Source organism: Diabrotica undecimpunctata, chromosome 2, assembly GCF_040954645.1.
Source record: "Diabrotica undecimpunctata isolate CICGRU chromosome 2, icDiaUnde3, whole genome shotgun sequence".
NCBI classification, from domain to species: domain Eukaryota; kingdom Metazoa; phylum Arthropoda; class Insecta; order Coleoptera; family Chrysomelidae; genus Diabrotica; species Diabrotica undecimpunctata.
The window spans coordinates 149098831-149115540 of record NC_092804.1 but is presented as its reverse complement, the minus strand read 5'-3'; the positions used below and the strand labels follow the sequence as shown (position 1 = coordinate 149115540).

The following is a 16710-nucleotide window of genomic DNA, read 5'->3' as shown; positions in this document are numbered from 1 at the left end:
TCTAGTCGTCGTATGTCGTTAATGAGTGAGCCCTGTAAACTTAATTATCTGCTTAGTTTTTATTTTATTTGTTTTATAATATAATAAAATAATTTTTATGATAATTGTGTACTTAAACATAAATTTAATAAAGAACCAACATAATAATGAAACCACAGCATCGTAACTATTATAGTAATGACTTTCAGTAAAATAATATAGTATTTGAAAGTATTCTCATAACATTACATAATAACGTGAAATAATGACTGTCTAAAACCCTATTATTACCTGTATTTTATCTATTTTGAGACACGGGACTTTTAAGCCTTTTTATATCCATTTTGAACCATGGGCCTTTTACTCCAGTAAAGGAACGTGAAATACGGCGATAGGTACCGTGTAATTTTCTGTGTCACCAACGAATTGCATGAAAATTTGGATTTAGGATCTACTTACCCTCCATCTCACTTATGGACTTGTGCAATTTGTTGCTGTTTATTTTTAAAAGGGAGGAAATTATTCCTATTAGAAAAGTATCGTATAATTGTAAATAAAAAGGGGCAATTAATTCAAATCATCTTTTAATTAAGTAAATAAATGTCAATTATTATTAAATAACATAATTTGAGATTTTATCACAGTTTAACCCCTAAATCTGATCCCCTAGGATAGTTATAATTAAAACAATGTCATCGAATACCTTGACTCCACTGATTTGCATGGAAATTTGGATTGAGGTTATACTTACACTTCACTTAAAAACTGGACTTGTGTTCTTGGTCGCTTTTTATTTTTAAGGAGTGAAAACTACTCATATTAGAAAAAAATCATATAATTGTAAATTCAAGCAATTTGGAATTATTTAATATTACAGTGACAGTAAATTTAGATGTCTCTACTCTTTTAATTTTTTACCACATAATGTTTACCCTTAGAAAAACCACCCCTTGCGAAGAAATTCAAATAGTTGTAGTATTTTTTTTTCAGTGAAACTATAACTACAATAATTTTTTTAATCAAAATGTTATCATTTTATTTTATTTTAACTTAAAAAACAACCCTTATTAAAATATACTCAGATCTGTAGAATCTCTTCCTCTTTCTCTTCACCTCCATTCTTTTCCAGATGAACCTTATCCTTGTTCTCATTTTCGGCTCCATTTTTATCTTCTTCGTTATTCATTATTTGAGCTCCATTAGGGCAATTGTTTCACTGCGCGTTATACATGCATAATTACAGAAAAGCCCTACTCTTTGATAGGAAGAGTAGTCTTCATGGAAAAAGCTATATCTATAGAACTTCCGTATACTTCTTTGTGTTTATCTAAGGCTTTCTCTATTATCTATAACGTAGTGTCATCTATAACATCTCTATATATCCACAAGGAATCTACGTTCCTGTATTTGGCTGTATACCATATATTAAAAAATTAATAAAAATCCTTTGTAAAAGGTATATATTTAAAAACCCCAAACGGGCTGTGTTAGACACAACGTTTTCGGAATACATCATTCCATCATCGGTGTCCTAGAAAATATGTAACCACTTAATTAAAAAGAACATGAAGTTAAAATTTTGACCAAGGTTAAAGAAAAGTGTGGTTAATACTTACTAGGAGTACATGAATGTAGCCACTAAATATATGGGTAAAATCCCGTTAACAAATAATTAGTTACATTTGTTCGACATTATATCTTATAAATACTTATGATGTTAAAGTTACCGTTGGATTAGGTAACATGGCGACATATGACTCCACGTTGAAGTTGCAAGTCCTGAGACGGTGTGTCTACGAGGACTTTATGGAAGCAACTGATTGAAATGACAATGTTGACAAGTTAGGACGGAAGTCGTAACAGAGTAGTCAATATAACTGTATGTGTCTACTTAAGACAAAAGCCAACGTTAATTAAAATTGTTAGAGTAATTTTTTTTTTTTTTTAAATTAATATAACAGTATCAACCATCAATGTTGTTATTTTAAATTATGTATATGAGATAAAATGTGGAGAAAAGATTGTGTGGTTATAGTTAGGCAACCAACTATACATGTGTGTGGTAGTGTAGTGAAATAGAGATTTTAATATAAGGCCCTTTATGTTTCTTCAACATTTGGTACCTGGAAAATAGAAACTAGACACATGTAGAAGGTTGAGTTATTGATATTTTGTTGATATTGGTGGAATAAGAATGAATGTATTTAAAATATGAAAGTGTACTTGTGTGAATGGAATAAAACTTTTGTAGTGTAATGGTCATGTGAAATTTATCTTATAACTCGATTATAGAAGGCCCTGTATGTCAAAAAACAACATTTGGTACCTGGTAAATGTAAAACTTATTAAGTTATAAGTACATGAAAATTAAATATCTGATAGGGTGTTAACAGACTAAGTGGTGTGGAAGTTTTATTTTATTAACTATTATGTGAAATGAATAAAATTTGATGGTTGGGACATGGTTTTGTAATATGTTAATAGAATAGTACTCAACTTATAACTTAAGAAAGGCCCTATCTGTCATAAGCAACACTAGGTACATGGGAAATATAAAAGGATAAGTTATAAGTTGAATGAGTTGCAGGTGTATAATTATCTGAAATGTGAAAATTGAATGGTTGTGGGTTGGCTCTGTTAAAATTAAGTAAAACAAAATTTATGGTGTCAGCTTTACTGGTAATTAAGTTGTGGGATTTGTTTTTAATTCTTAATGGATATGAAGGTCTTAAGGTGTTCGTTAAGCTATTATATAAAATAAACAGAATTTGATGGTTGGATCATGGTTTTGTAGTATGTTGTATGTATAGTACTCAACTTATAACTTGAGAAAGGACCTATCTGTCATAAAGCAACACTAGGTACATGAGAAATGTAAAGAGATAAGTTATAAGTTGGATGATTTGCAGGTGTATATAAACCTTAATTATGAAAAAGAAATGGTTTTCAGGTGGCTCTGTTGAAATTAAGTGAAAAAAGAAAATTATATTGTTTTTGAAAAAATGTGAGATACGGAAAGAATGCAGGAGGCATTCCAAACCACACTTTTCTTTAACCTTGGTCAAAATTTTAACTTCATGTTCCTTTTCAATTAAGTGGTTACATATTTTCTAGGACACCGATGATGGAATGATGTATTCCGAAAACGTTCTGTCTAACACAGCCCGTTTGGGTTTTTAAATATATACCTTTTACAAAGGATTTTTATTAATCTCTATATACGGTCTTGTGTGTTATGTTCTTTTCTGAATCCACTTTGTACGTCTTCTAGTCCATGTTCTATTTCTATCCTGATTTTTTCTAATATTAGTTCGTCTAGTTTTGCTGGTATACATAGTTTTATGCTACACATGTATAGTTCTATCAGTCTCTTGTGTTTCCTATCTTATGCACGGGTATAATTATTGCATTTAACCATTCACTCGGCAGAATTTTTTTCGTTCATATTAAAGGTAGGATATATTTAAAATAAGTTTTTCTTTCCTATTTCTCCTATGTATTTCAACATCTCTGGACTAACTTTATCGCTCCCAGGAGATTTCTCAGTCTTTATCTTTCCTATTGCTTTCTCTAGTTCTTCTTTCAGTATAGCTTTTATGTTCTCTATGTTTTCCTCTGATCCGCTAATTAAGTTGTTTTCATTTTCGTTTACTTTTTCTTGCTCTTAGTTCAACAGTTATTCGAAACTTTCTCTCTACCTTTACATTAAATCCTTGTCATCAGTTAATATTCTTTACTTTTTGGTCATTATTTGTGATAGTTTTATTTGTTTGTTGCTTTGTCGGTTTTTCAGTATTCTATAAAACAATTTTACATTATTTTTACTGTTTGCTTTTATTTTTCTCCAAACTCGACCCAGCTTTATTTTTACTCATTTTTGACTACTATTACAAAAATAGCAAAATTAACGGCAGTATAAGACAAAGAATGGTTAAGTGCTATGTTTGGTCTGTACTTTTGTATAGTGCAGAAGTGTGGACGCTAAAAGTATCGATCATGAATAAAATTGAAGCATTGGAAATGTGGGTTCATAGACGAATGCTAAAGATACCTTGGACAGCAAGGAAAACTAATGAAGAAGTACTAAGGAGCGTCAACAAAGATAGAGAACTGCTAAAGACCGTTAAACATCGAAAAATGTCTTATCTGGGAAATATAGTAAGAGGAAGTCGATATAAAATATTACAACTGATCCTCAAAGGCACAATAGAGGGCCGTAGAGGTGTAGGAAGAAAACAAGTTTCTTGGTTAAAAATCATTCGAGAATAGACACAGATATCAAATGCAGGACAATTATTACATATTGCAGATGATCGAGAAGCCTTTGCAATGGTGATCGCCAACGTCGGATAATTCTGATATGGCACGCGAAGAAAAAGAAGAACGGCAGTATAATTAGTGTTTTTGTCAAACCATTCTGAATAGAAATATATTCTAAATTCGAAGAAATATGGTTTAAGCCAATCAAGAGGCAAAAACGAGATATACTCTGAAACTGTGGACCAGAGGTCTTTGAACGGAGGAATAGGACCAATATTTTTACGCGCCTCTCGAGAAAATTTGGTTAGCCAGAAAGCTTAGAAAGTTTTAAAAATGTCGGATCAATTAACGAACGAGGAAAAAGAAGAAAACAAAGATGATGAGAAGGGGGTTTTTATGAGAAGCATAGAGCTAGGGAGAAAAAAACTTGAAAAAAGAGATAATATGATGGAAGTAATAAAATAATTCAAGAAATGGAAAAAGAAAAGTATTTTCCAAGTGTGTATCAATTTTAATTCCTAGCTGAGCGCTTTCGGCCTACAAAGCCATCTTGAGAGCTCTGCTTCTAAAACAAAACAATGATATTAATAACTAATTTTAAATTTACAATGTTTCATTTACGTCAAGTATTTAAGTATCACTACTTGGAGAGATCGTTTGGAACAAAATTACACAAAACCTGGTTTTATTTACTTTTTCTTTTTCATTGAAAAAACACCAAAAGGACTGTACACTAGACTCCATAAAAACACATTAAAAAAATTGGTTATGGTACGGATGTCCGAACCCTACCATTTATTGGAGTTGATGACAAATTTAAAGATGACAATCGACATACGTCATTAGAAAATTAAGATTTTTAAATTATTGAAAACTTGTTGAATTGAAATTTATAATAAAAGAAGAAATTTATAGAAGACTCTCTAAAATTAAGTTTCTAAGACTCTTAGACCACTAACCTAAAAAAAATAATAAAATTCGTTTACACAATCCAATGAAATCAAATAATGGGACAATGATGCATTCCCAAGGTTAACATCATTGCTTTTAGGATGTTCTTAAGATAAACCGCAGAATTTGAATGCCCAATATTTTGGGCTGTTTTGGGCTCAATCTTCTCTCAATCTCCTCCTTAAATCCACAATTATATCGAGAAATACAAAATAAGATCCTACAAAACAATAGTACGCCCAGTCCTAACATATGGTTCAGACAGCTGGACTCTAACAAAAAATAATGAAAACATGTTAGTATGTTTCGGAAGAAAAGAACTAAGGCGAATCTATAGAGCAGTGAATGGCAATGGAGTGAAGAGAAGACGAAACAACGTCGAACTTTATACAATATACCAGGAATCAGACATCGTAAAACATATTAACATAGAACGTCTAAGGTGAATAGGGCATGTAATGCGGATGGAACAAAATGACCTAGCTAGAAAAACGCTCCTTAATAGACTTATTGTTCAGAGAAGAAGAGGAGACTGGATCTGGCTGCTGCTATATTTCACCGAATATAGTGGTAGGTGAGTATGAGAATAGGTTAACTGCAATTATGTAAGAGGTGAGGCCACTGGGTAACGAGTGCATGGTGCTCGGCGACTTCAACGCAAAATCTGCTGAATGGGGCTCGCCGATCACTGACACTCGGGGTCAAATGTTAATGCAATGAATCGAGGCACTAGATCTAGTGGTTTTAAACACAGGTTTGGAGCCGACTTTTCTGAGAGGCGATTCCAGATCGTACATCGACGTCACCCTCGCTATGCAGGGAACCGCCCGATGTGTCAAGGACTGGGCAGTACTGGCGGAATATACCGGCACATAGCATCAATTCATCGGCTTTTCGATTGGCAATACGGGGGACATTGGGGGTAGACCCAAACCTTGCCTGTCGAGCTGCCAAAGATATCAGGTGGATCTATATATATATGGTGGAAGAGATTTTTAGTTGGACGCCGACCGTCTTGAAGTGGTGACGGGACGAAATGTCAAAGGTCTAAATCTCTCGGGTATCTCGACCTGGCGCAGCTTCCTTAGGGTATTAGGAACCCAACACTACCTGTGTGAGTCACAGGTGTCTGTATGCAGATTTGCCTTCTTCTCTTTAAAGATGTAAAAAAATAACAAGGTTTCTTAATAACATCGATGAAGACATGAGAAATATGGGAATACGAGCTTGGCAGAGGAAATTGCTTATAAGCTATATCTGTATGCCGCAGGTAAAGGGCACTATGTCACAAATTTGTAATTTTACAGGAGAAGCGTTTTAAGTTTATTTTTGTGTTTGTTTATTCACAGGATGTATGTTAATACACATTATGTCACGAACCCTTGTCTAGTTTATTCTTCAGATTATTAACTTTCAAAATTATATTATTTAAAATACATATTGTGATAATAAACTTGGTTTATTTTTAATAAAAGAAATTAAAACACAATGTAGTGGACATAGTGCTGTTTACTTCTTCAAGATCTTTTGGGTCATAGTACAAGATGTATACTAAAAATGCAATATACAATGTTAAACTTTAATTTGTTTCTCCTTCATGACAAACATTACAGGGTAAAGTATAAAACTTAATATTTGTTTACATTTTATGACCGGAATACTGTTAGAATACTAAATGAAACATAATGTATATCCCTCATGCATCAAAAACTTCCTCTTCATCATCTTCTGGGTAATCACTAGCGTTGTTAGATGTAGGTAAATTTTTATAAAATTGATGACATACAGATGGTAAATATGGTAGCAGTGACATCAAGTCATCGAACTTTTGGCGAGAAATCGGTAATAAGTTATTAGTAATAGGCAGTAGAACGTCTGGCCATGTAATTTTTTCACTTCTTTGAAATCGCATCATATCAAGTTCTTTGAAATTATTATCATCAAAAGAAGTTTTAAAAAATAGCTTTCCTATAGCCTCTCGACGAACTTGAAGATGAACACAGGCCGATTTTAATTTGCCAATCCCAAGGAGTCAGTATTGTCATGTTTGGCACTCTTTTCCTTTTTCTTTCAATGTGACCATGAACAGTGTCTGCTTCCATATGAGTATGGCTTTTTAACAAAAACTCTTGATCTATTTGCTGAATTTGTGGGAAGGTCTTCAAAATCCAGAAATATGGCATTACAATAAACGTATTTTTATTTTGACCATAACAGTTGTCCGTCCATATGGTTATTTGTTGAATAGTAGTGTCAGGTATTACACTATTTGCCCATTTTAATAAACACGAAGTCATTTCTTTTTTGCCACGAGCTGCTTTACTTTCATCCCACATCATTCAGTGTACTGAAGAGTCGAAGGAATCATAAATCGTAAAATTAAATGTCCACAATTTTCTCTTATAAAAACTGATGCTGTTTGTAATCAAAGGTGTAGGTAAGCACTTCTGGAAATCACAAGTCAAAACTTTATATCTCTTTATTATCCGTGGAAAGTTTAATATCTCGATTTTTTAAATCATATCTCTTCTTTGACTCTGCAAGAATAACTGTTATATTATTTCTTGGCTCTAGATTTAGTTCATTCGTGGGCCTAGCACTAAATGAATCACAAACGTCACATGTGTTTGTACCGGGTAATTTAAAGGAAATATTAAATTGTTTGTTAAACACATCAGAATACAACCAGTGTTTAGCAACCAATTTTGAATCAACATTATTTTCAGCACAATAGGTTGTATAAAGTCTGTACATATTCTTGATATTTAATTCTGATCCCAAATTTTTTTTTGCGGTTTTTTGTCTGGTATAATGGCTCTCATAGTTAGAGGATGATGAAATATGTTTCTTAACATTTTCAATAACGTTTTATTGCTAGGAGGGTGCTTCCCTCTTAGGTTTGGTTGTACCAGACCTCCTTGTTCTGTCTTTCGTAAAACGTTTACAACCACTTTATTTGAAATATCTAAAGTATTCAAAAATATAACTTTGCAAACGCCAACATTCTAATACGCTTTTGTTCTTTTCCGGACATTGAGTTTTGTTTTCCTAGGTTACACAGCCTTGTCCGAATGTCGGATTCCTTTTTTACCGGCTTGTTTAATACTGAATTTATTTTGTAACTTCCTTTTCTTAGTTGGGTTCTCATTTACATAGTCGGTATTTCTACTATCTTCGTCATTGGAATTATTACCAGTACTACATACTTCATCATCGGATAGAGATCTTTTTTCAATTGATCATTTGGTTGTTCTCTTAACTCGTGACCTGTTCTCTTATTACTGATTCCCGCCTTTAGCTCTGGCGAAAAACATCTTAATTTTTCATCAGTATCACTAGATGTATCACTGGGAAAATAGTCCATCATCTGGAAAAAATATCTCTTTACAACAAATCTTTTTCAAATAATGAAAAATAGTTTTAAGAACACGTTATTCCGTAAATGCCTTAAACATGCCAAAATAATTTTTCATAATCAACGTTATTCATTCAATGCAATAAATGTGAGAGTTTTAAAATAAGCTATTAAACTAATCAATTTTTTAAACTAAATAGTTTTTGTTAAAACATTTTGCACTATTCTACATAGTCCGTAAATGCATACAATATTTATTAATGAAAACTAAGATTCCACAGGAATTTAAATTTAGTATATTTTTTCTTGAATTTACAAACTTTATCTTAAGTTTACTCAGGCTAATAAATTGTCTCTTTTGTTTAGCTCGAAACATAACCTCTAAAATATAATGATATTATCTTACCTGTATTATTTTCATTTTGTTGCCTTAAACCTAAATTCAATATTTTGGCAACACGTGAATGTTTTTTGCACTCCATAATCAGTTGTATTCACTTATTATAATCACTTATTTACTGCATATAACTAAACAAAATCTGAAATGTAAACAATCAATTCCAAGGCACTATGTCTAGATGATACTGCAATGTTAGCAATGTATACAGAGGTATAGGGTTTCATGTCCACATGGTGCCCTCTGCCTCTAAACAAAATGTGTTATTATCTTCGTTATTTTATAACGTAGGACAGTGCTTTATACCTCTGTGTGGAGAATTAAAAGTTCATTATAACTGCAGTATAATCCCAATATTGACAAAAAAAAATGGACATAGTGCCCTTTACCTCCGGCATACAGATATAATATATATATATATATATATATATAATAAGTATATAAGCTTAAAGTTGCTTATATATAATTTAATGTATTGTATTAGTAAATATATTTCAACAAATACAAGAATATTTACCTAGTAATTAACAAAAATTTAAAACATTATTATAAATCATTAAAATATTTTAAACAAATTATTAGCTTGAAAATTATTACTTCGCATAAACAATTGCTATTGAAAACAAAGGTCGCGTATAAAGTCATGTTTTCAGTATTATAACCTCCTACAGCGATAGTGAAATTGACAAAAGACTTTCTCTCATGAAATAGTACTCATCCTCTTGATTAAAAATTGGAAGAAAACAATTTAAAATAAAAATGATTTATAGAAAAAAAAAATGATAGAAAACGAAAAATTTTTTTTCCACGCGGAACACCAGGATATGAGGGATGAGGGACTGAATTGTGTGAGCACTTAATCAACAATATTTATAATATGGATTTGAGATATGACACATTAGTTTTCTTGCTTACAATATAATAAAAAAATGTGTAGAAATGACAATATTATGACATTAATAAGAATAAGTGCTGAAGGTGACGATTTATGCACGATTTAATAATATCGAGATATTTAAAGTATTATTCAAATATGAAAGAACTAGAGAAATTTTTTCCTCTCATCGGATTCACTCATATTTACTCGTCTACCAGGTGTAAAACAAATAGTGAAAAATATGTTGAACACCAATTGAATGCTGGAAATTATTTTTATCTGACGAAATGACAAACGAAATTATGCAACATACCAATACGTATTTAGTAAAGATGCGTTACCAGTTTTCTCGTGAAAGGGATGTATTATGTACCAATAGTGATGCAATTAGAGCACTATTTGACTTGTTGTACTTATCTGGTACTTTCAAAGCTTCTCTTGTAAATCTGAACGATCTTTGGGCTACAAATGGATCAGCTTTGAATATTTTCGGACAGTTATCAAAGAAGTCCAGAGCAGAATGACGAAAGCATGACAAACTTGCATCCATTAGGTTTTCGACGCGTTTTTGGAAAAGTGCATGGCTTGCTATAGTTGGAATGTATTGCTGCATTGACGAGAAACTTAAAATTTTTTGGGGGAAATTAACTTTTGTCAATATATACTCAGTAGGCCGGCAAAATATGAGATAAAAATTGTACAGCAATTGTATATGCTAGAAAGCAGCCAGAAGGCCTCTTAGAGATACATAATAGTCCCTGGTGCCTCACCTGATAAGTCGTGCATCAATAACAACATTGTCAATATTATTACGACTTTAAATAAGACGCCAGGCAGGTCTATCTGATGAAGAAACTTCAGTAGTAAGTGGAGAAACTAAAGATTGAGTCAAATGTTTTTACTGTCCTCGAAGTAAAAAGAGAAATAACACTTCAAGGTGTGCAGATTGTTCAAAACCTATTTGTAGTCAACATATAATTACAATATCTCAAATATGCTACAGTAAATGCTATGAGAGTGAATAAAGTGTTTACATTTCTTTTATGTAATATAATTTTTTCTATATGAATTATTTCATTAATAAAAGGTACATACATTTATGTTATTATCACTACTATAATTTTTAACGAACCAGCAGCCGAATGAGTTTCGTTAATTATTGAGTATCCTAATAAAATATAATTAAATGAGAGTAAAATGGCAACAAAGCGCAGCGCTCATAGGCGAACAATCGCGTCATTTCCTGATACGCGAACAATGACGGGTCATAAATGTTTTTAGTTTGATAAAAATGTGGACATTTAAGTGTAAATTCCACTACCTACTCTATTTTACTTAAGAAATAGAACATACTATAAATAGTATCATATTTTTTTGTTATTATAGGACCGATTATTCGAATGCTAATCAAAACTTGATTGTAATCAAATATTTAATTAAAATCAATTACGTCACATTTTGAGGTTATGTTGACTGATTTATTTGATTCAATTTTAATATTTTGCGTTTTAATTTAAAATAAACCATAATTAAGCTCTTTCTGGTGTTAATTCTATGTTTTTATTTAAAAATCAATAATAATAATAAGCAATTTTTAATAATTTTTACAACTGCTGTGGCGTATTTGAATGTAATTAAATATTTGATTAAAATCAAGTTTTGATTAGCGTTCGAACAATCGGCCCTATATCTTGTTTTCCGCGAAATCTGAACACTGTAAACTAAAGTTTGATGATATGATCTGAATTTATTTCCATTCTACTTATTCAAAAAATTATCAACATTGAGCTAGAAATAAAAAGTTTTGTAAAGTCAGAATTTGAGAATACTTTTTTTGTTTTTATGCTTCTTAGCGTATATATGATATAAATGTTTGAAGTTCAACTCTTTTGTGTTATTATCGACAATTCATTTCATGTTGAGGAAGTGAATAGTTATATTCCAATTTAGAAACGAAGCTATTTAACCCTATATGGTGTATATTGTGTACATTGCACGTCCTAGATTTAATGTCGTTTAATCTTGTATGCAACTTAATTGTAATTCCTACACGCATTGATCTCATTAATTATATGCCAGATTGTTGTGACAACTAATATTTTGCAAACCCGGTAGTGTGTTGGTACCCATAGTTCTAAATTATATTTTAAACCTCTTATACATGCAATAAGTATAACCCAAATTCTTTTTCCTTTTTAAAAAGTTTACAGCATTTTTAAAACTACTTGATAAGGATATGTGCAAAGAAAAAGACGGTTACTAAACAACATATTATTATTTCCAGTGTATTTTATTATTAGCACTTTATTTAGCATACTATTTATCCAGTTAACTAATAAAATTGCAAAGTATTATTAATGTGGGTAATTTTAAGTAATTGACGGTTTGGTAAAAAGAGCTAAGGCTAGTCTTTTATTAGTACGAAATCATGTTCTGTTTTATGATATAAGGAGTAATGTTATGTAAAACACACTCTACTCTAATAAATGTCCACTATAATTTAAAATATATTATAGGTCACTGTTTTACGCAATTAATTTAAGAAGACTAAATAAATATATAGATGATGATGATTAAAAATTTTAACGTATGGTCCTAAAGTTTTGGCAAAAATTTCAAAAGCATATAACTCTGACCACAATAATCTTATATATTTTTTAAATTATTCAACAATTTAACTTAACTATCCTTATTATAAATCAAAATTCAAATGACAGACAAGGGACCATTATTTTTGATTTGCCTAATAATTCCCCTGACACGTTGCATCATCCTTTGGACGACCTTGGCGTCGATTTCTCTAATTTTTGTATATATGCTGTTCCTGATTTTGTGCTTCCCATTATTATAGACTTTCCTACTTAATATTGCCCAGAACTCTTCAATTGGACGAGCCTGAGGTAGGTTGGGGGGATTGTCTGCTTTCGGTATAAAGGTAATGTTGTTAGTTTCTTACCAGTCCCTTGTGATTCTCGCGTAATGACATGAAGCAAGATCTGGCCAAAAGACTATTTGATCATTTGCATGATGTGTCTTCACAAACTGAAGCAATTTAAAGAGACATCTTTGAATGTAGGGCTGTGAGATAAAGCCAGCCTCAGAAATTGCACACCATACCAAAATTTTGTCCTCAAATTTGTTCTTACTTTTGAATTTTCTTTCATCAGGTACATTTTCGTAATCGTTCGTGTAAACCCCATCGTTACCCTTCATCTCAGAGTTGGACAAAATAAAATATTTTTCATCGTCCATCACGATCAACGCATGCCTTAATGCGCGGCAACATCTCGGAATTCTCTCTAATTGATTCTCTGTGTATTTTGGAGCTTTCCTTATTTTCCGGTAGATAATATTGTTACTCGATAGCGTCCTGTATACTGTATTCTTTCCAACATGAAATCGTCTGGCCAGTTTTCGCTGTGAGACCCCAATTTTGTTCTTAGCTGCTTCAATCAGTCTTGCCTCTTCTATATGGTTCAAAATCCGCGGTCGGCCACTTTTACGCAAGTTAACACATGGTACTTATATCTTCTTCACATTCTCTGATTGTGCGATAAATTGTCGATTTGCTTATGTTTTGATCTCGATAAATATTAACAATATCTCGTTTCGACATTCGCCCAACCATATTTTAAACACCTCGACTAATATCAATTTTATAAGACATTTTGCAGAGCATAAACCAAAATATTCTTCTTTGTTTATTAAATGTCAATAACTGATGACATTTCAATTCCATGGCCTTCTTTGTTAAATGCATTTTGCTTCTCAATCAGACCAGGTGAAATTTTTCCCAAAACTTTAGGACCATACGTTAACTAAAATATTAGATTCATCAATGACATTTCAGATTTTCTTAAAAATGTTGGTTAAAATGAATTGCAGCTGCATACTCTCTGTACATATACAGGGTGCGACAGTAGTGCAAGGAAGTTCATTCACTCATTTGTCGAGAGAGATAAGAAAAACATAATTTAGGTAAAAGTTGCAACATTGATAGAACCTCTGATGATACTTTAAAAATATTTTCAAATAAACAGGGCCACCCATATTAACAGTGTGGAACAAACTTATTTTTTTTAATGGAACACCTTGCATATTTGTACATTTTTGAACTTGACCCGATATTTTTGTGTTTTTTATATATAATTTCGTAGCATAAGTAACAACCTGTGGAATTATAGAGACCTGACATTAAAAATAATATTTATAGTTAAATGATTTTTAATATAGTCTTCTATCGTCCAAAAAATTTAACACAACGTTATTAATTTTTCTATACAGAGTTACTCAAACTTGGAATGAATATTTTCTGAATTTTTTTAAATAGAACACCCTGTATTTTAGTATTATATTGAAATGATATGTGATGATACTTTATTATTTATTAAGCATTCCCTAGACGTAACTGCTTTAATTTGCGAAGTATTCCTGACTTTTGAACCAAACTTAATTTTAACTAACATTAGGTGACATTTTATTAGATTGGTCGTAAAAAATTCATAATCTAGAATAGAGGTTCCCAAACTTTTTTCCCTCGTAGACCCCTTGTCATGTTTTTTAATTTTAGAAAGACTTCCTGCTATTCACTTTAAATAATAATTAAATTTAAATAAAAATATAGTAAATGTTACATGAAAAAATTTAAGCAACAAATAATTGTGTAGATAAGTCGCTATTTTAAATTTACACTACTATTGACCTCCCCTAAAAGTTAAACAAATAAAATTTGGGACAGCTCGTCATAAAAGGTCAAATGCTATCCCGGCTAAACTATTTTTACTTTTGACCAAGTAATAAAGGTGTAACATCTTATCGCGATAACGTTAGTGATACATTTTTATAAAATTTTGAAATATTCGAATTGAATTTAAGAAATTGTTTGTTAATCTTCAAACATACCAACTATGAACAATTTATTTTTTAAATTATTTACTTAAGCATTAAAATATGCTTTTTATTTTTTAGCCTGGTGGTCGACCCGAAGCAGATTTCACGTTGGACGTGCCACGATCTGAACATCTCCTAAAAAGAATGCAAAACGACAAGAAGTGGCGATGCCGATGTAGACTTCTTACTTCCTTTTTTGGCCTAATATTTTTCTTGTTATCCGTAATGGCAGTCAGCCTGATCCTCACGAGGGGAAAGAGGATGTTCGGCTCAATGGTGTAGGTAAAGAGTGATACTGACTTGACGATGAAAAATACTATTCTCTGTGGTTCCTTATTATTTTCCTTGTTTTAAAATACTAGTATTTATTTAATAGAATAAGTTTAAATTACTAAATGAAATAAACTACCCGCTAAACGTTAGAAAATATCGCCAGTATTCAAATAAAATATTTAATTAACTGTATTTAATGAAAATTCAACGTAATTTTAGTTAAAAATACGTTTACTTTGATGTTTAGAGTTCTATTCTGGATATCATTTTGAGAACGATTTCTCGGGACCACATTTTGACATTTTCACTCTTCCATTTTTATTTGAGACTTTTAAATTGGTAATAGATTTTTGCCAGAAAAGAGATATAGGTTTTTAGCCCAGGTTGTGGTGAAGAAAATACTCCCTAATCCAGGATTGTATGTAATGTGGCCTAGGTTATAAAGGGCAACCTCATGAGCAATCTTCCAGTTCATTCAACAAAAAATTTTTGGTTATTGTTTATTTATGAGCGTTTATATGTGCAAAATACGTATTTTTTGAGTTTTATTCATTTTTTGCCTAAAGTAAGTATTGTTATGGGTAATTTCTGTATAGACTATAAAAGTACTCTAAAAGACCTTCAATTTGAGCCGGTATACGTTTAATTTATTTGTTATTGTAAAAATGACGAATGAAGGTCGAAATTAAAAACGTTATATTTATTTCAAAATTGCTTTTTTATTTATTTCAAATATATGACATTCAAGCCTATAAAATTACGAATCGAATGAGCCATAGTAGGTCTAGATCACTTAATTTGTTGCTGAGATACGTTAATTAGTTTATCCCACTACCTGCAACTTTGAATGCTCATAGGATTGCCAAAAAAAAAAAATGGTAGAGGGCTAATTCTTGTTTCATTCTCTTCCTAAAGCCGTAGATTTTCATAATCCACTGGAAAATAATGAAAAAGAAATTATTTTTTTAACTTGTTAAAAACAATTATTTATGAAGTTATAAAATTGCAGTTATAAACATTTAGAGCTGCAGCGCCCCCTATGTTTCCTACAAATTTCTAATTAGCAGATTATTGTAGCTGGCTTCGAGACGAAGATTAAAAAAAAGAGTTTTCTACGACCAATAGGACCCGAATTAGCATAATTTTTTTTTAAAAATCACAGAAGCTTTATTAATAACAATTAAGAAACGAACCTGGCGTCATTTACTACTTAAAAACCTATATTTTCAAGTATTTGTATTTGCCTTAAATTAAAATCATTATTTATTGTTAAAAATGACGAATAAAGTTTACCTTTTTTCAATGTAGTACCGAAACCGCATGTGGCAAACATTGCGGATGCCGTAAGCACGGCCTAAAATGTACGAGAATGTGCGAACATTGTAATGGAGAGAGTTGCAAAAATTGTCATACTGCTGAATATTAATTAGATGACGCAGAAAAAGAATGTGAGAGTGAGATGGTTTGGATGAATTGTTATATGATTCTGAGGAAATTGTACAACCTACTAAAAAAAGAAAAACAAATAAAAACTAAGCAATTTATTAAACCAATTATTTAATTTCTCATGAAATTATACTAAAAATCTAGTTTGACCAAAAGTTTTTAAAATCAAGAGTTTTTTTTTTGAAAAATAGATTGTTTTTAAATAGAAATTTTAATCATTTGAACTTTAACATAATTTTTCATTATATTTTAGAATATTAAATTTTTTTAGAAATGGGGATG

At 31.2% G+C, this 16710-nt stretch overlaps 1 protein-coding gene across 2 annotated transcripts in view; it reads left to right on the top strand.

The window, feature by feature from the left end:
* LOC140435035 (uncharacterized) overlaps window positions 1-16710 on the top strand; it is a 198624-nt gene extending 181914 nt beyond the window's left edge. For both annotated transcript variants that reach the window (XM_072523715.1, XM_072523714.1), the window contains exon 6: window positions 14788-16710. In XM_072523715.1, the coding sequence (XP_072379816.1) occupies window positions 14788-14991 (204 nt within the window). In that variant the 3' untranslated portion in view covers window positions 14992-16710. The remainder of the gene's footprint in view (window positions 1-14787) is intronic.